At 38.6% G+C, this 19,327-nt stretch overlaps 1 protein-coding gene and 1 pseudogene across 2 annotated transcripts; both read right to left on the minus strand.

Moving 5' to 3' along the window:
- Positions 1 to 856: 856 nt before the first annotated feature.
- On the minus strand, positions 857 to 19,291 carry ZNF829 (zinc finger protein 829). Of its 2 annotated transcripts, none has more exons than XM_060288831.1 (4): positions 18,331 to 19,291; positions 13,451 to 13,577; positions 13,053 to 13,148; positions 857 to 3,067 (listed from the first exon to the last, which is right to left on the minus strand). In XM_060288831.1, the coding sequence occupies exons 1-4, from the start codon at positions 18,364 to 18,366 to the stop codon at positions 2,088 to 2,090; spliced, it is 1,239 nt and encodes a 412-aa protein (XP_060144814.1). In that variant the 5' UTR covers positions 18,367 to 19,291; the 3' UTR covers positions 857 to 2,087. The 2 variants fall into 2 exon arrangements, with proteins under 2 accessions (XP_060144814.1, XP_030730580.2); XM_030874720.2 differs by having other exon boundaries at positions 18,273 to 19,291.
- Positions 8,791 to 9,519, minus strand: LOC132593992 (cytochrome b5 type B-like; annotated as a pseudogene).
- Positions 19,292 to 19,327: the final 36 nt, after the last annotated feature.

The following is a 19,327-nucleotide window of genomic DNA, read 5'->3' on the forward strand; positions in this document are numbered from 1 at the left end:
AGGCTCCGGACACGCAGGCTCAGCGGCCATGGCTCACGGACCCAGCCCCTCCGCGGCACGTGGGATCCTCCCGGACCGGGGCACGAACCCGTGTCCCCTGCATCGGCAGGCGGACTCCCAACCACTGCGCCACCAGGGAAGCCCGATCTTAATACTTCTGATGGCTTACAGTTGTGTCCGGCATCCTGCAGTGCCTGATATTAGGGAGATGGAAAATACTCCATCCCCAAATTCCTTGCTTACCTGTAATGATTTCTTTAATTTCATCCTTTGATTCATGATTTTAGCCAAAAAACAAAATAAAACCCCAAACAGTTCCCAAACATATACACTTCCCAAAAATGTTACGAGCGATTAGGAGCAAATAGGATAGGGCTTCCCTGGTGGCTCAGTGGTTAAGAATCTGCCTGCCAATGCAGGGGACATGGGTTTGAGCCCTGGTCCAGGAAGATCCCACATGCCGTGGAGCAACAAAGACCGTGCGCCACAACTACTGAAGCCCGTGCACCTGAAGCCCATGCTCCGCAACAAGAGAAGCCACTGCAATGAGAAGCCCGCATTCCGCAATGAAGAGTAGACCCCGCTCACTGCAACCAGAGAAAAAGCCCGCATGCAGCAAAAAAGGCCCAACACAGCCAAAAATAAAATAAAATTTTTAAAAAAGTCTCGAAGGATAAAAACAAATCTGTAATAGTGATTATGAGGGAATTGGGAGTTATTGGCAATTTTTTATAGGAAGAAAATGTTCATCAGTTATTTCAGCACTGATATTTAATGTTTTTAAGTTTCAAACAAAAAAAGTACTAAAGTTGCCTTTAGAAGGCAACTTTTATAACTGCAAAGTTTAAACAGGCACCAAAATGTTTATTGGTAGTTATTTAGCAAAATGATAGTCAACCACAGAAAAGATTATTATGATACCATTAAAAGGAATGATACATAAACATCTATACTTGCTGAAATAGTAGCATGATAAAAGCAGGTTATGGTACAGCATGCATGTCACAATTACACTAAATAAAGCCTGTAAGGATATGTTGTGATAATTTGAAGTAGTCATCTCTGTTTGGTAGGCTTACAAATAATCTTTATTTTTTTCTTGGTGTCCTCTTTTTTTTTACAATAAGAAAATATTAATTTTACAAAAAGTAAAAAGAATACAGCTGCCTTCAAAAACAAAGTTATAATTCCACCATGAATTCAAAGATAGCCTATGTAACACAATTTACAGTGTAATTTGGTAGGCCACAGATACAGAAAAGACGGCCCTAAAACATAAGTTAATACAAACTATATAATCAAAGCAGAGACTAATTGGGAAGGAATTATGGAATAAGTAGTTTTGGGATAGAATCTTTTTTGGGGGGAAAAGGGAGTTTAATTTAGACCTTGAATTCACATTTTAAAATACATTTGATTAACTTTATGTATAAAATTACAAATACTTTAGAAAAAATAGTGTTAACAGAGTGTAACGGGTTGAAATATGCTGAGGTCCTAACACCTGGTATCTGTGAATGTGATCTTACATGGAAATAAGTTCTTTGCACATATAATCAGGTTAAGATGAGGTCCTTAGGGTGATCCCTAATGCAATATGACCAGTGTCCATATGAGAGAAGAGACACAGAGAGAACACAGTGTGGAGATGGAGGCAGAGATTGGAGCAATGCGTCTACAAGCCAAGGTATGTCAAAAAATCACTGTTACAAGAAGCTAGGAGAAGGGCATGGAACAGATTCTTCCTCAGAGCCCCAGAAGGAACCAACCTTGCCAACAACTTTGATTGTGGTTTTCAAGGCTCAAAATCTGAGAGAATAAGTTTCTGTTGTTTTAAGCCACCTAGTTTTGTGGTACTTGGTACTTTGTTATAGTAGCCCTAGAAAACTACTACAGAGAGGAACTTTGATCATGCATTATCTGGGATTTTTTGTTTATTTTTTGCATTACCTGTTTTAAAATATATTATTATAAAGGTTATTAAAAGGGTCTATCATTTATCCAATATGAATTCCTTCATGGTGGATGAGGTCACAGCGACTACCAAAGGCCTTTCCACACTCCTTACAGTCATAAGGGCCTATCATTTATCCAATATGAATTCCTTCATGGCGGATGAGGTCAGAGCGGCTACCAAAGGCTTTTCCACATTCCTTGCAGTCATAAGGTTTCTCACCAGTGTGAATTCTTTGATGTCGAGTAAGGTTTGAGCCTTTATTAAAAGCCTTTCCACATTCATTACATTCATATGGTTTTTCATCTGTATGAATTCTCTGATGTTGAATAAGTTCTGAGCTCTGAATAAAGGCCTTTCCACATTCTTTACATTCATAGAGTTTCTTGCCGGCATGAATTCTGTGATGGTTAGTAAGTGTTGAGGCACTACTAAAGGCCTTCTCACATTCCTTACACTTATAAGGTTTCTCACCAGTATGCATCCTGTGGTGCTGAATAAGCCTTGAATGTTGAGTAAAGGCTTTCCCACATTCCTTACATTCATAAGGTTTCTCACCGGTATGAATTCTCAGATGTGGAAAAAGTTGTGAACTCTTAGTAAAGGCTTTTCCACATACTTTACATTCATAGGGTTTTTCACCAGTGTGAATTCTCTGATGATCATTAAGGTTTGAGCAATAATTAAAGGCTTTTCCACATTCCTTACATTCATAGGGTTTCTCACCAGTGTGAATCCTCTGATGTTGAGAAAAATATGAACTACAACTAAAAGCCTTGCCGCATTCTTTACACTCATAGGGTTTTTCACCAGTGTGAATCCTCTGATGTCGAGCAACAAGTGAGCCACGACTAAAGGATTTCCCACACTCCTTACATTCATAGTTTTTTTCAGCAGAATGAATTCTCTGATGTTGAACAAAGTGTGAGTTTTGATTAAAGGCCTTTCCACATATTTTACATTCACAGGGCTTCTCTTCATTAATAGTTTTTTGATGTGGAATAAGAAACGTGGGCTGAATAAAAGTGGGTATGTCTTCATAGGTAAACATCACTTGACTAAAATGTCTCTTCTTTAGAGAGAGTAACTTGGTCTCACACATGGATTCCAGATCTGGAAGAAAATAAAAAGGCATATGCTCATTTTTCCTATGCTGGGAAAGGTTAAACTTCTGAAAAAGAAATGCAAAGATTAAGCTGAAAATATTCGGGAAAGTAAATGCTTAGACAGTTCTCAAATATGGCTAGGCAATTTGTAAAATTGATAAGAAAAGCACAGACATTAAGGAGAAGCAACAGAGGAAGTTGAAGAGGGTTAATTAGGGAAATAGATGACTCTATAATCCTGGTGTGGATCAGAATCACCTGCAACTTCAATGAATCCACACTATGCAGGGCCATCCTCCACATTATACAGTGATTCTAATCATATATACATTTATATAAGCATATACTCACACACAGAGCGTCATACTATATGTTTTGTTATTTGTGGATAACTGTCATACCTATAGGACTACTGAGGAATAAATGTGTTGAAATGTACAAATGGGCGTGGGAGAGGGTCAGCAACTCTAAGCAAAGGGTATGTTTTTGGCAAATTCACACTGGGGGACAGCCCTCAACAAGTCTAGGGTGCTGAATGAAACTGGTGAGAATGGAGGACACGTAAATTTCTTCTGTGAATAGAGCCTCATGTATGTTGGGGATTCACTGAAAATAGTTTGCCTTGGAATTCTGTGATGCTGATGCTGGGAAAGAAAAATGGAATCTTCAAGTCATGGCAGTTACTAAGAAGGGAGGAACCTTGAGTGTTAGAAGAGAATAAGAATGAAACATTTTCTGTGAGAAAATAGGAACTCCATGTCAACATTTTCTGCCACTCTGCATATGTCTGCTAATTACCATGAAAACACTATAAGTATTGATTTGGGGCTTACAAATAAATCTTAGGGAGTAAGTGAATTCATAAATAATCTGTGAGTAATGAGGGTCAACTGTATTTTTAATAAAAGGGGGGCATAATTTCTGTTAAAAATGGCAGACAGTATATATAAATTTACCAATTCTTGTTCACGAATCCACAGGAAGATTATAATAAAAGCTTAACAAGGGGAAAGGAAAACCCTACTAGGACAAAAGATACTGGAGAAGAAACAGTAGCAATAAAACTTGGAAACTGGAAAGCCAATGGATGAGTGATAAGTGACTGCAGACTGGAGAATATCAAATTGAGCCAACAGTGGGTAAATTCCACAGTACTGATTCATGGTGCAAATCCTACAAATGCACAAGAACTGGAGGCATCAGGCACTTCTAATAGTGGAGTGCAGAGAACAGTAAAAGCTGAAGGATGAATTCAAAGACTGTATCTCCTCCCCATCCCACAGGACAGGATGATTATAGTTGTTCATTCTCACAGAAAACTAGAAATCTAGAAAAATGGAACCAGAGAAAATCTGGACTCAGGAACATCCAGCATAGCTGTGGGCATGGGTACTGAACTGAGAAGAAAGAATTAACAGAAAATATACATACTTCTGATACAAAAAATACATCTGGTCTTTGTTTCCAGTTCCTGGCAGAGCTTCAAAAACCATTGGAACTTCAAAAACCACTAGACTGTCTTTTGTTATTCACAAGTGCCTTTTGATCATACCTGAATTTATGATAAGAAAGTGATTCACAATGGACCCTTAGTTTCAAGGGATGGGACTGGTCACCACTCCCCACATAATGACACCCCCAGTAAAAAACGTGGCAAGGATTGGGGGAAGCTTCCTGGTTGGTGAACATATCTATGTACCAGAAGAGTACAATGTCAATAACACAAAGTGTGGGTAGTGAGAAGTAAAAGTGTTTTTGTATGTGATTGAAGTTAAATTGTTATCAGCTTAAAACATACTGTTATATTTTTGAAAGCCCAATGATAACCACAAAGAAGATACCTTATAGAGATTACAGAAAAGAAAAATAAAAAGGATTCAAAGCATATCAATACAAAAAATCAAAGAAACAAAAGGAAGGCAGCAAGAGAGGAAAAGCGGGACAAAAGAACTACAAAAAGAACAGAAAACAACGAACAAAACGGCAATAGTAAATCCTTCAATAATAACTTTAAATGTAAATGGATTAAACTCTCAAATCAAAAGAGACTGGCTGAATGGAGAAAACAACAATATCCAATTATATGATGTCCTCCAGAGACCCACTTTAGATTTAAGAACACAGATAATGGCTGAAAGTGAAGGGATGGGAAAAGGTAATCCATGCAAATGGTAACCTAAAGAGAGCAAGGGTGGCTATACTTACATCAGATAAAATAGACTTTAAGCTAAAACAGACTTTAAGCTAAAGCTGTCACAAAAAACAAACAAGGATATTATACAATGATAAAACGGTCAATTCACCAGGAAGGTATAACAATTATAAACATACCTGCACCCAATATAAGAGCACTTAAGTATATTAAGCAAACATTGTCAAAACTGAAGGGAGACATAGACAAAAATACAACAGCAGGACACTTCAATAGCCTACTTTCAGTAACAGATCGAACAATCAGACAGTAAATCAAGAAAGAAAAGTGACTTGAACAATACCATAGGGCAAATGAACCTAAATGACATATATAGAATATTCCATTCAACAGCAGCAGAATATATTCTTATCAAGCATACACAGAACATTCCCTAGGATAGATGACATGTTAGTTCACAAAATAAATCTTAAGAAATTTAAGATGGAAATCATATCAAGTATCTTTTCTGACTACAATGGAACAAAACTAGAAATCAACAGCAAAAGGAAAACTGGAAAATTCACAAATATGTGGAAATTAAAAACACACTTTTGAACAACCAATGGCCCAAAGAATTAGAAAATATCTTTAGACAAACAAAAACACTTATGGGATGCAGAAAAAGCAGTATGAAAATGGAATTTTATAGTTCCTACATTGAAAAAGAAGAATTGCAAATATACAACCTAACTTTACATTTCAAGGAACAAACTAAACCCAAAGTTAGCAGAAGGAAGGAAATAATAAAGATTAGGGCAGAGATAAATGAAATAGAGAGTAGAAAAACAACAGAAAAGATCAATGGAACTAATAGTTGGCTTATTGAAAAGATAAATTGACGAACTTTTAGCTAGATTAAGAAAAAAAGAGAGGAGACTCAAAATCAGAAATAAAAGAGACATGGTAACTGATGTAACAGAAATTAAAACTGTCATAAGAGAATACTATGAACAATTATACACCAAGAAACTGGATAAACTGGAGGAAATGGAAAAATTCCTAGAAACATACAACCTACCAAGACTGAATCATGAAGAAATAGAAAGTCATGAAGAAACAGAAAGTCTAAATAGAAAGTCTATAACTAGTAAGGAGATTGAATTAGTAACAAAAAGCCTAGGCTCTTCTTTGCTGGGAGGTTCACTAGTGAATTCTACCACACATTATGCCAATCCTTCTCAAACTCTTCCAAAAAAACTGAAGAGCTGGGAAGACTTCCAAACTCATTTTATGAAGCCAGAATTACCCTCAGACCAAACCCAGACAAGGAAGTCACAGAAAAGAAAATTACAGGCCAACAACCCTGATGAATATAAATGCAAAAATTCTCAACAGCACACTAAAAGGATCATACATCATGACCAACTACGATTTATCTGTAGGATGCAAAGATGGTTCAACATACAAAAATCAATGTGATATACCACATTAATAAAGGATAAAAATCACACAATCATCTCAATAGATAAGAAGCATTTCATAAAATTCAACATCCTTTCATGATTAAAAACTCGCAACAAACTTAGAAGTAAAATTGTCCCTATTTGAAAATGACATAGAAAAAACCCTAAAGGCTCCACATAAAAACTGTCAGAATTAAACAAATTTAGTTTTCAGTTGCAGGATACAAAACTACAGTGTTTCTATACACTAACAATAAACAATCTGAAAGGAAATCAGGAAAACAATTCCATTTATAATAGCATCAGAAGGAATTAAATACTTAGGAATAAACTTAACTAGGGAGATGAAAGACTTGTACAGTGAAAACTATAAAACATTGAAGAAATTAAAGGTGACACTAAATGGAAAGCAATCGCGTGCTTGTGGACTGGAAGAGTTCATACTGTTAAAATGTAATCTACAGATTCAACACAATCCCTATAAAAATCCCAATGGCATTTTTTACAGAAATATTAATAGAAAAAAAATTGGAAGAGCTAAAAATAATCTTTAGGAAGTGTAAGAAAGCTAATGGTATCACACTTTCTGATTTCAAAGTATAAAACAAAGCTACAGGGCTTCCCTGGTGGTGCAGTGGTTGAGAGTCCGCCTGCCAATGCAGGGGACACGGGTTCGTGCCCCGGTCCGGGAGGATCCCACATGCCGCGGAGCGGCTGGGCCCGTGAGCCATGGCCGCTGAGCCTGCGCGTCCGGGGCCTGTGCTGCGCAGCGGGAGAGGCCACAGCAGTGAGAGGCCCGCGTACCGCAAAAAAAAAAAACAAACAAACAAAGCTACAGCAGTTAAAACAGTATGGTACTGGCATAAAGACAACCACATAAACCAATGAAACAGAATATGCTAAGCATGTTTTAAAGATTTATTTAACTCATTAATGAGAGGGCCAGAGGAATGATCAAGCTAGTTCCAATTATCTAGGAGAGATTGAGTTCATATGGTACCCTAAAGAATGCAGGAATAACATCACTAAGTTGGATACAAAAACGAGTTACTGTGTTATAGGATAATAAAACCATACCCTTCAGCTACCTTTTCCACCAGACGAATCATTCGCAACTTATCAATCTTTTTAAATTTAACATCTAATTTTAAGAGAACCTGGTCCCTAATGAGTAGTAAATAGTAAGTGAAACAACGATACATTTCCCAAGATAATTAAATAATCCTCGAATGGACCCGATAGATGATACACTGGTATGACATTTGAAAGACATGAAGTATTTATCCTTTTGCATTATTTTCAATTTTAGATATATACCCCAAAGTGGGGCATATGTATACCTGTTTAAGTAGTACCAGATGGCTGTAGAGAAAGGCAACACCACTGTACACTTCCACCAAAAGTGCATAAGAATTTCTTTGTCCCCACCCACAGCTGTCATTACCCAGCTTTCTACTTTCCTAGCCTAATAAGTGAAGTGATATTTCATTATTGCCTTCATTTGCATTTCTAATTATTAATAACTATGAACATCTGGTAGGCTTATTGGCATTTTAGTCTTGTTAACCTTTATTGGTATTTTTATTGGTGTCACTAACTTCTTCCTCTTAATTAGCAAGTATCTTCTAGTCTACTGTGCATTAGATTTGTCTATTGTGTCCTTCATTTAGCAGAAATCCTTAATTCTGATGTATTTCCAGTTCATGTTTTTGCTGTATGGTTTGTACTTTTGGAGTTTTATTTATTTATTTATTTTTAACAATATTTACTTAAAAGAAAAAGGGAAAAAGAAAAGCTTCAAAACCAGAGCGTGATGCCCTGTTAAGTATGTCTAATATGCATTCAAAGTACTGGAAAGCAATTTTACCAAAGGGCAATGTCACTAGGACATGTGGACCGTAATTACAAAAGAAACTTTGAAACATAAAGGTGCCCATGGAAAAGAATAAAGAGAGGGAACAACGGCAAGGACACAGAACAATGAGCAGGTACTTTGAGAGTAAGGCTCTAAGAAATGACTTGGACATTGGCCCAGGGCTGAGGTGGATATCTGGCCAACAGTCTGGGTTCTGAAGGGTAAGAGTACAATTAGCAGGATTAGAGAAGGCACTGCTTCAACCTCCAAACAAGTCTCTAGTTCTCATTCCCAAGTGGATATGCTTTCCAGATTTCAACAAGGTCTCCTTGGGAGGATTAGCTCTCCGCTGTGTAGTAACGATACAGAATACCTAAGAGAACATGGCCTATGATGGGGAAGATCCAATATGACCAGCAGCTTTTGCACATGTTGCTTTTTGGAGGGTCCTTGCTACCACTTCCACGTTTCTTTGTTTGTTTTTAAAATATTTATTTATTTTGGCTGCACTGGGTCTTAGTTGCAGCACATGGGATGTTTAGTTATGGTATGCACGAGGGCTTCTTAGTTGCAGCACATGGACTCTTAGTTGAGGCATCCATGTGGGATCTAGTTCCCCAACCAGAGATTGAACCCGGGCCCCCTGCATTGGGAGCACAGAGTCTTACCCACTGGAGCACCAGGGAAGTCCCCCACTTCCAGGTTTAATGTAATTCAGAGGCACATCACCAATATAGTACTGCTTGAGCACTTCTCTGGCCTCAGACGAGCGGCCTACATCTTCAAAGCTTTCAGTTGCGTCTCCACGAGCTTGTTCCAGCAGAACCTCTTCTCCACCAGGATGCTCGTTAAGGAGGCAGGTGACATCACAGACCTGCCCGTGGATCACCAGCCATATCTCCTTCAGGGAGTTGCGCTTTGCCACCTCCTCCAATCAGTAAAAGGTAACTGAGGTCTCGACCCCCTTGCCCTTTCCCATTGCTGCTGCTTGCTTCCACAGTCGCCATTGGGCCTAAGCTCTTCTCCACCGCTATCCAGGTTTCCGCTGACAACTTCCTTGAGGTAGACTTCGTGCTCCTACTTTTGGAGTTTAAGGTAAGTTATCTTTGTCTATTTTTCACAAAGATTTTCTCTTTAAAAAGTTTAAATATTAAAAAATTTCCTTTTTAAACAATGGTTTTACCTTTCACGTTATTTATCTAATACTATTTAATTAATTATAAAAAAGTGGAAAAAGAATAAACAGAGATCATGTGGAAAAGTATGGGGTCAAGGAAAGATAGAGAAGGGAGTGAGTAAGCAAGTTGGTAGGGAGGAAAAGCAGTAAGTGAGACACAGGGAAATAAAAACAAAAAAAGCAAAAATACTCCAGAGGCTAAGTAAACCTTTGATCTGAAAAATAAGGTGATATTAGATATTAAAAAATACAAGCCAAAGAAATAAAGACACTCGTACTGGCATTATACCATAACAAGACAATAGAGTGCTGAGAAAGACTCATATATGCGAATTTATTATCCAATAAAGATGGCACCAGAAATCAATGAAGAAAGTTCAATTCTTTTACAGATGATAGAGAGGAAAATGATTCAATTTATGGAGGAAAAAAATTCTGGATCCCTGCTTATAAAATATTTAAGGCTAGCTGAGACCTATGGAGGGCAAGGAAGGAGATTCACAAACTCTTGCCTAGGTTCCTAGAGCTTTGTTGAATCCAGAATTCTCTCTCAATGGAGGCATGGTCTAATTCTATCACTATCTCGATAGGTTACATCTACTTCCAAGGATCCAACAATTAATTTCTATTGAATCAATACCACTTCTGTATTTTTTGACTGTTTTATAACTTTTTTCTGAGCTTCCTATTTGTTCTTCTTGTTTGCTGAATTCTACTTTGTAGAAATTATTTACAGAAATGTTCTAGCTCCCACATTAAACAATGAATTTCTTAATAAGTCTACATATTTTTTAAACTATGTAGCACCTAGCAGACTACTTGCACAAATTAAAAAATCAAACTTTTTTAGAAGACTGTTCCAAAATGTTAATTCTCCAGAAACTGATGTATAACTTTATTTTAACCTTAATCAAAATGTCAGCAGTTATTTTTATGTGTGTGTGAATATTAATAAGCTGATTCTAAAATTTATATATGGACTTCCCTGGTGGCACAGTGGTTAAGAATTCACCTGCCAATGCAGGGGACATGGGTTTGAGCCCTGGTCTGGGAAGATCCCACATGCCGCAGAGATACTAAGCCCGTGTGCCACAACTACTGAGCCTGCGCTCTACAGCCCGTAAGCCACAGATACTGAAGCCCGTGTACCTGGAGCCTGTGCTCTGCAACAAGAGAAGCCACCACAATGAGGAGCCCGTGCACAGCAACAAAGACACAACGCAGCCAGAAATTTAAAAATAAATTTATGAAAAATAATTATAATAAAATAAATTAAATTTATATGAAAATTATCAAGAAGAAGCAGCAGGAGAGCTTGCTCTGCCAAATAAGCCTTATTATAGACTACAGTACTATTATAGTGTGGTATTGGGACAAAGGTAGACAAACCAATGGAACAGAATAAAGTTCAGAGACAGACTCACAGATATAGCAACACATGATTTATGACAAAGGTAGCATTATAGAGAAAGGGAAAAAGTCTTTTCAGTAAACATTGCCTGGTCAATTGGATATTTACATGGAAAAATAATGAAATTTGACCCCTACCTCATACTATAAACAAATATCAGCTCCAGGAAATTGGAGATCTAAATGTAAAAGGTAAAACAAAAAAGCTACTAGAATATAACAAAGGAAGCATCTTCATGACTTTGAGGTAGGCAATGAGTCCTACACAGAACACAAAAAGCAACAACTATAAAGGAAAAGATAGATAAGCCTGACTACTTAAAATTAATAAAATCAAAAGACAGCACTAAAAGGATAAGAAAGTAAGCTATAAGGTGGTAGATGATATTTACAAAGACTCATATACAGAATATACAAAAAACTCCTTCAAATCACTAAGAAAAATTAAGACAACCTAATGAATAGAAGCAAGAAACTTAAACGGGCAAGTCACAGAACACACACACACACACATACACCTGCAGAATGTCTAAAATTAAAAGGTCTAGCAATATCAAGAACTGGCAAGCGCTTCCCTGGTGGCGCAGTGGTTAAGAATCCGCCTGCTAATGCAGGGAACACAGGTTCGAGCCCTGCTCCGGAAGGCTCCCACATGCCACGGAGCAACTAAGCCCGTGGGCCACAACTACTGAGCCTGCTCTCTGGAGCCTGAGAGCCACAACCGCTGAGGTCCACACGCCTAGAGCCTGTGCTCCGCAACAAGAGAAGCCACTGCATTGAGAAGCCCATGCACTGCAACAAAGAGTAGCCGCCGCTTGCAGCAACTAGAGAAAGCCCACACGCAGCAACGAAGACCCAACGCAGCCATAAATAAATAAATAAAATTAAAAAAAAAAAAGAACTGGTAAGAATGCAGAGGAATAGCAACTTTCACACTGCTAGTGGAAGTATAAATTGGTATAACCACTTTGGAAAACTGGCATTATCTTTTAAAATTGAACCAACACATATCCTATTACCAGTAATTCCACTCCTGGGTATACACCCAAAAGAAATGTGTACATATATGCACCAAAGGAATGTTCACATAGCTAAAAACTGGAAAACAACCCAACAGTCAATAGTAGAAAGGACTTATTCATAATAATTAGCAATATATAATACACACTATAAAATGTATTAATAGAATGGAATACAGCATAGCACTGAGAATGAACATCAGCTATATGCAATAACATGGGTGTTATATGCAATAACATGGGTGTCCCATAAACATAAAGTTGAGAAAAAACAAAGGCAAAAGTATAAATACTGTATGATTCCACTTATATTCAGCTCAGAAAAAGGCAAAATTATTTCACGGAGTTAGAAGTCAAGAGGAGGACAAAGAGGCTAGTGATTGGGAAAGGGCAGAAAGGATTCTAAGGTGCTAGTAATTTTCTATTACTTGTCTGAAGTGGTGGTTACATGGATGCATTCACTTGTAATTCTTCACACTATACAATCACTCATGTAGTTTCCATATGTATGTTATATCTGAATTTTTTTTAATGGAAAAAAAAATCAAATGTTTGATAAATGAAACAATGAATTACTATCCAGGACAACCTGGTTAATGAAGTTAACAAATACTTAGAAAGTCAATAAAATGAAAACCAGTATTGAAACACATACACACAACACACACACACTTCTTAGGGTGGGAATATCTACTGTTAATACAAGTCTAAATGCAGCAGATCCTATGAAGGAATGAAATCTAAAAGGTGGGTAGAATAACTCTTAGAAATGACAAAGGAAGGTACTTGCTACATTGGACTGGGAATAAAGTATAAGAGAAAAAAAGCAAGATACCTCTTTTATGGAAGAGGGCTTGAGGGGAGTTTTCTGATAACATCTTATATAGGTAATACCTCCTCAGGCTCTGCTCCTGCTCTATCACCTCTCACTTACCTGAACAAAGGCCTCTCGTCAGCTCTCTGTCAACCATCCAGGGCTCTTTTCCTTGTTCCAATAAGGAGATCACAGTTGGCTTAGAACTGGAAAGTCCTGATCACAAGAAAAGACATGGGACATGGTTATGCTGTTGGTGTCCCAGAAATCAGATCCGGTCCCTTGGTGATCAAGAAACAGATGCCCCTATAGGGAAGGACCAGAGAAAGATGATGAAGCTTCAGCCACAGCCCAGTGGAGCTGCCCATTTCCAACCCTTGCATTCCATTCCAACTCAACCATTCCTTGGGGAACAGAGTGCAGAAATTTTGCTGGTTACTTGAAATGTGTAATTCACAATGGAGAAAGGACACATTCCCAAGGGCAGACTCTGAATTTGGGGGGATAGTTATCCTTACCCACTGAAACCAGGTTGCTGAAATTCTCCAACATCACTTCTTTGTATAAATTCATCTGACCAGAGTCCAGGCACTCCCATTCCTCCTGAGAGAAGTTTATAGACACATCCCTGAACATCACTGACCCCTGAAACAAGAAACATGCTTTCACAATGGAAAGAGAGAAGAAAAAGATGATAGTAGATGAAGTGGTAGAGGGCTCTACATAAAAGGACAGAGATTATTAATCAAATCGAAGGAGCTGGAATCGATTAAATCAATATAAGATATATCTCCTATATACAGAGGGGTATGTCTAGGAATGTGCAAACAGAGTGGACTTTTCCAATGAGATGAAATAGCAAGCATGCAGTTCAGTGCCTGGCCACAGTAAAGTCTGCATAAATGAGAATTCCTTCCCATGTTCTCTTTAAGCCCCAAGAGAGGGAAAAATGTGATGGACAAAAAAAAAAAAAAACCTTATATTTTGGAGTAAGATTTCAGAATATCAGGGAAAAACAGAACTTTCTAAAAGCTTCTGTGGATCACATAAAAAGTTTCAGGAATCAGAATGGCAATGGATTTCTCAACAGCACCATTTAAAACAAGAAAATGAAGTGATTCCTTTAATATTACAAAAGACAACAAATTCTGGCCGAGAATTCCACACACAGCCAAAGCTAGTATGAAGATTATATACAAAGCAAGACTAAATACCAAAATTGGTTTGCAATAGTAAGTCATGCTTTTCCACTAAAAGGGGGCGGAAGGGTGGTAATCCACGAGATAAGCTAAATTCTTAGAAGAATTCCTTGATCGGAAATTATGGCTTTGCATTTTGTTGTTCTATTTCCTGAAAATAACTTGGAGATGCTCCTGATTTGTCCACCTACTGCTTTGATTCCTTGGATACCACTCATTCTTTCACTTTAAGCACAAACAAGTAATTGCTGCAGACGTCTCTGTATTTTGCAGCTGCCCTCTTGTAAGGCGCACTTTTCCCAAATAAAACAATTTTTAAAACCCATTTAAAGAAAAAAGAAAGATTAAATACCAAGTTAGTGTGACGATTAAATCAAGACAATTCTAGGGACTTCCGTGGCGATCCAGTGGTTAAGACTCCACACTTCCAATGTAGGGGGCGTGGGCTCGATCCCCGGTTGGGGAACTAAGATCCCACAAGTCATGTGGTGCGGCAAAAAAAAAAAAGACAATTGTAGAACCATAGAGAATGAATGTTAAATTATCTCCTGTCTAGTTTTTCTTAGGAAGCTACTGGCCTAAGTGTTCCATCAAAACTAGAGAGTAAATTAAGAAAATGAAAGGTATTATACTCTGAAACTAGAAAACTTACATGAGAATGGTGAACTAAGTCCAGTATAATTGTAAAAGGCAAGTCCCCGAACAATATCTAGACCTAGAGAGCAGACCTAGAGAGCAACACCTAGAAGAGGAGGATAGAGGACTATAGTAAAGAAACTGACTACTGAGTGAAGAGGAGTTCAGGTTAAAGAAACAAAGCAGCTTAGTAGGTCCCCCTTTTCACACTGTAAGCTTCTAGCTTGGAGCAAACCTGAGCTCAGAGAAAAGGCTTTAAATGAAATTTGCACATTATTATACTCAACTAGAGGTTGTAATTAGTAAAATGAGACTGATCTTGTGACTGAAAATAACCAAAGAATACCAAAGAGTGATCAAAACAATTATAGGGACTACACAAGCTTTTATTCAGGGCAACAAAAACATTAGCCATAGAGTTGAGAGTGGAAATTATAGGGGAAAGAAAATCCTTTTGCTTGCTCCCTATGGAGCCCTGCTTATTTCAAAGTGTTGGTTATAAGTTGATTTGATTTTCCAGGTACACAGTCATAGCATCTGCAGAAAGTAATAATCTTACACTCTCTTTTCTAATTTTTAACCTAATTTTTCCTCTTGTCTAAGTGCTTTGGTTAATACCTACAGAACAATGTTAAATAACATTGGTAATGCTGTATGCTGTATACCCTTGTCTTTTTCTGATTTTACCTGGAATGTTTCAGATATTTCCTGATTAAACATTAGGTTAGCTTCTAAGAACAAAATTCATTTTATTCCTTTAAAAATTTATTTTCCACTACAGTATACTACCTCCCTAGAGTTACTCCCATTAATATTGGGCAATAATCTTCATTACAGAGATGGTGAGTGTAATTAGAGGTTGATGGGGGAGGGGAACCAGATGCTCTGTTTGGGCTTCGGCAAAGGAGAATGGATTAGGAAAGACTCAGCCCTTTTCCGAAGAAATTCAGATAGAAAGGGCTTACACTGAACAGACTTGGGGAGACTGATTCTCATCCTGGTTTTCTTTGGCTCCGTACCAAACACACATTTTTAAAATTGAGAGTTCCAAATTTAGTTTCAGCCCCCAATTTATACCTTCAGAAAACACAATCCCTATTCTGAGTCCTCTACCTTGGTACACTCTAATTTTCAGATATGAGAATCATAAAGTGAACTGAGAGCCTTATGATTTGGTGAGCTCCCCAAGATTAGAAGTGTTGAAACATAACTGAATAAAGATATTTTTTCTACCAGTTAGAGGAAGAACCCCAAAACTCTAGCTACCTGCCATGCCCTCCACTCCTGTCCTGAAACAAGGCAAAGTTCTTTTGCCTAATATTGCTTTGATTTTAGCTACAAGTATTAACTCTAAAAACCAAAAGGAGAGTAAGAAACCAAAAAAAAAAAAAAGGGGAGAAATTATAACCTATGTATAATTAGAGCCTAAGAAGAAGAGAGAGAATGAGGCAGGGCAATCTTTTAAGATGGCTGAGGATATTCCCGAATACCTATCCACAAATTAAAAAATCTTAACAAATTCCAAGCAGATAAATAAAAAGAAATGCACATTTAGGCACATCATACTTGAGTTACAGAAAGCCAAAAACAGAGTGACAGTCTTAAAAACAGCCAGAGGAAGAAAAGTCAAATTACCTCAAATGAGGAGCTAGAATAATTAAAAATAGGTTAAGTAAATAAACGGGATTATCGCTTTAAATATAAATATAGAATATTTACATAACCTTGGGACAGAGAAGGATTTCCTAAATAAGATACAAAAAGATACCACCAACGGAAAAAAAATTGATAAAAAATTAGGGGGACTTCCCTGGTGGTGCAGTGGTTAAAAACCCGCCTGCCAATGCAGTAGACACGGTTCGAGCCCTGGTCCAGGAAGATCCCACATGCTGCAGAGCAACTAAGCCTGTGCACCACAACTACTGAGCCTGCGCACCACAACTACCGAAGCCTGTATGCCCTAGAGCCCACGCTGTTAACTACTGAAGCCCGCGCCTAGAGCCCGTGCTCTGCAATGAGAGAAGCCACAGCAATGAGAAGCTGTGCACCGCAATAAAGACTCAACGCAGCCAAAAATAAAAAAATATATAATAAAAAAGTCAGATTTTATTCGTAAAACTACCTTAAGGGAAGTGATAAAACAATCCAGATAGTAGAAAAATATAATCAATAAAGGATCCATATCCAGAAAATATAAAGAATTCCCATGAATCAATAAGAGATAATCCAGGGACTTCCCTGGTGGCGCAGTGGCTAAGAATCCCCCGCCAATGCAGGGGACACAGGTTCCTGGTCCGGAAAGATCCCACATGCCACGGAGCAACTAAGCCCATGAGCCACAATTACTGAGGCCTGAGCTCTAGAGCCTGCGAGCCAGAATTACTGAGCCCGCATGCCACAACTACTGAAGCCTGCCCGCCTAGAGTCCATGCTCTGTAACAAAGAGAAGCCACTGCAATGAGAAGCCCGTGCACCACAACGAAGAGTAGCTCTCCGCAACTAGAGAAAGCCTGTGCGCAGCAATGAAGACCCAACAGAGCCAAAAATAAAATAAATAAATAATTTATATATTAAAAAAAAGATAATCCAAGAGCAAAATAAAAGATTTCAACAGGTGTATCACAAAAGTAGAAACCCTGATAACCAATAAACATATGAAGTGGTGTTCAATCTCATTATTAATCATGGAAATCGCAACTAAAACCTACATGCATCTATGTATATGTGTGTTTGTACAAATAAATATTTTAAATAAGTGTTGAAAGATTTCATGTCTGACACAGCTCATCTGACGAATAAACCATAACTCATTCACAAAAAAAAGTGTATCTTTGAAAAATGGTATTTACAAAGATCATTTGACAACACAGGAGAATGATACTTTTTAGTGAAAACGTAGGATATAAAATGATAAATGAAGCATAATCTGATTTCGGAAAAATAATGAAAATACACCAAAATGTTAACACTAGTTATTTGAGTGGTCTCATTTCATTTTTTCTTGGTAATCTGTGTTTTTAAAATCTCTAAAATAATCATGCTTTTATTTTAAAGTCATAATAAATATTGCATTTAAAAAGAAGAAAATTTGGGACTTCCCTAGCGGTCCAGTGGTTGGGACTTCGCCTTCCAACGTAGGGGGTGCGGGTTCGACCCCTGGTGGGGAAGCTGGGATGCCACATGCCTTGCAGCCAAAAAACCAAAGCATAAAACAGAAGAATATTTTAACAAATTCAATAAAGACTTTGAAAATGGTCCACATCAAAAAAAAAAAAATCTAAAAAAATTAAAAATATAAAAATAAAAAGAAGAAAACATGGCAAACTGAAGTGGGGCCATTTTCCAAATAAGTAAACATTAGGTATATGGGAGTTATTGTGCTTCAGTAGCAGGCTCAACTATCCTTTTCTCCAGTGGGAAAATTATAGGAACCTATAATCAAACGGGATCTTTATTAAGCATTAACTTTCAGAAGAACGAAAGAAAAGAGGAAACCCCAACATACCCTGAAAACTGCTTGTATAAGTTCAGCATGCATTGTTTCCTTCTCTTTTGCGCCTCACCTGGAGAAGGATAGAACTTGGAAAGTAGAAAGTCATCGTAAGATACCAGGTTCTTCTTGTTGCTCAAACTGGTCAGGTCACAGGTCAGCCCCATCCCCATCCCCCAGCACAAAAGCGAATGAGATCAGAGGAATGGGGCGTCCCTTCCAATCCCAGTGTCTCAGGAGAAAGCTGAGGTTACTGCTGTTGAGGTCAATAATCTAACAAAACCTCACAGAGATTTCCTAAGGACAGAGTTCTGGAGTAACAATCGCACAGCTGACAGGAGCCTCATACCCATACACACAGTGCCACATACCTTAAGCAGTCATTCTTAAAACAAGGGAACACGCACTCCACATCCACACACAGAGTCAAACATGGTATCACAGATACAATCGCAAATTCAACACGGAATACATACACTCGCACAGTCGCAGGTACCCCAGTGTCGCGGGGTCACAAGCACACACCACCACAGGGGGACACAGTCACAATTCCACAATGATAGGCATCCTATATCTGCACACGGGTCGCATAACCTCCCCCTTCTCACGCCGCTCCGCCCGCACAGGCCCAAGTACCGAGCTCCATATCGGCCTCCGGTCTCCTCAACTTAGGCCTTTCGGGTCCCCGGGGGTCCGAACCTGCAGAGCTGAACCAGTTCCCCCAGGGGCCCACGATCTCACCTCAAGGATCTAACGCTCCCGCCAGGCGTGATGAAAAGTTCGAGTTCCCGCGAGAAAAGCGACGGGCTGCCGAGCCCTCTGGGAAATGTGGTCCACAGCGAGCCCCACGGCCGATTCCTCTCAGCGCCCTCGCTGCGTCCACCCGAAATGACTGCTCCTGCAACTTTCAGAGTTTAGCCAGGTCTCAAAGTTGCAGTTCGCGGTAACTCGGCACGCTCGGGCTCAGCCACCAGAACAGACCTAGCCCACCCGCCTCCCTCACACAGGAAACTCCGGCGTCGTTCTGGCCGGAAGTTGAGTCGGGCCGTGAGGGCTTCTGGGAGGTGTTG

This window comes from Globicephala melas, chromosome 19, assembly GCF_963455315.2.
Source record: "Globicephala melas chromosome 19, mGloMel1.2, whole genome shotgun sequence".
Classification (NCBI taxonomy): Eukaryota; Metazoa; Chordata; class Mammalia; order Artiodactyla; family Delphinidae; genus Globicephala; species Globicephala melas.

Excerpts from the sequence above, each read along its gene's own strand:
- ZNF829 (XM_060288831.1), bottom strand. The coding sequence starts at position 18,366 with ATGACTTTCTACTTTCCAAGTTCTATCCTTCTCCAG. Across the intron at positions 13,149-13,450 it reads CAGCAACCTGGTTTCAGTGG|GACTTTCCAGTTCTAAGCCA; the intron begins GTAAGGATAACT and ends TCTTGTGATCAG. Across the intron at positions 3,068-13,052 it reads GACGAGAGGCCTTTGTTCAG|ATCTGGAATCCATGTGTGAG; the intron begins GTAAGTGAGAGG and ends ATTTTCTTCCAG.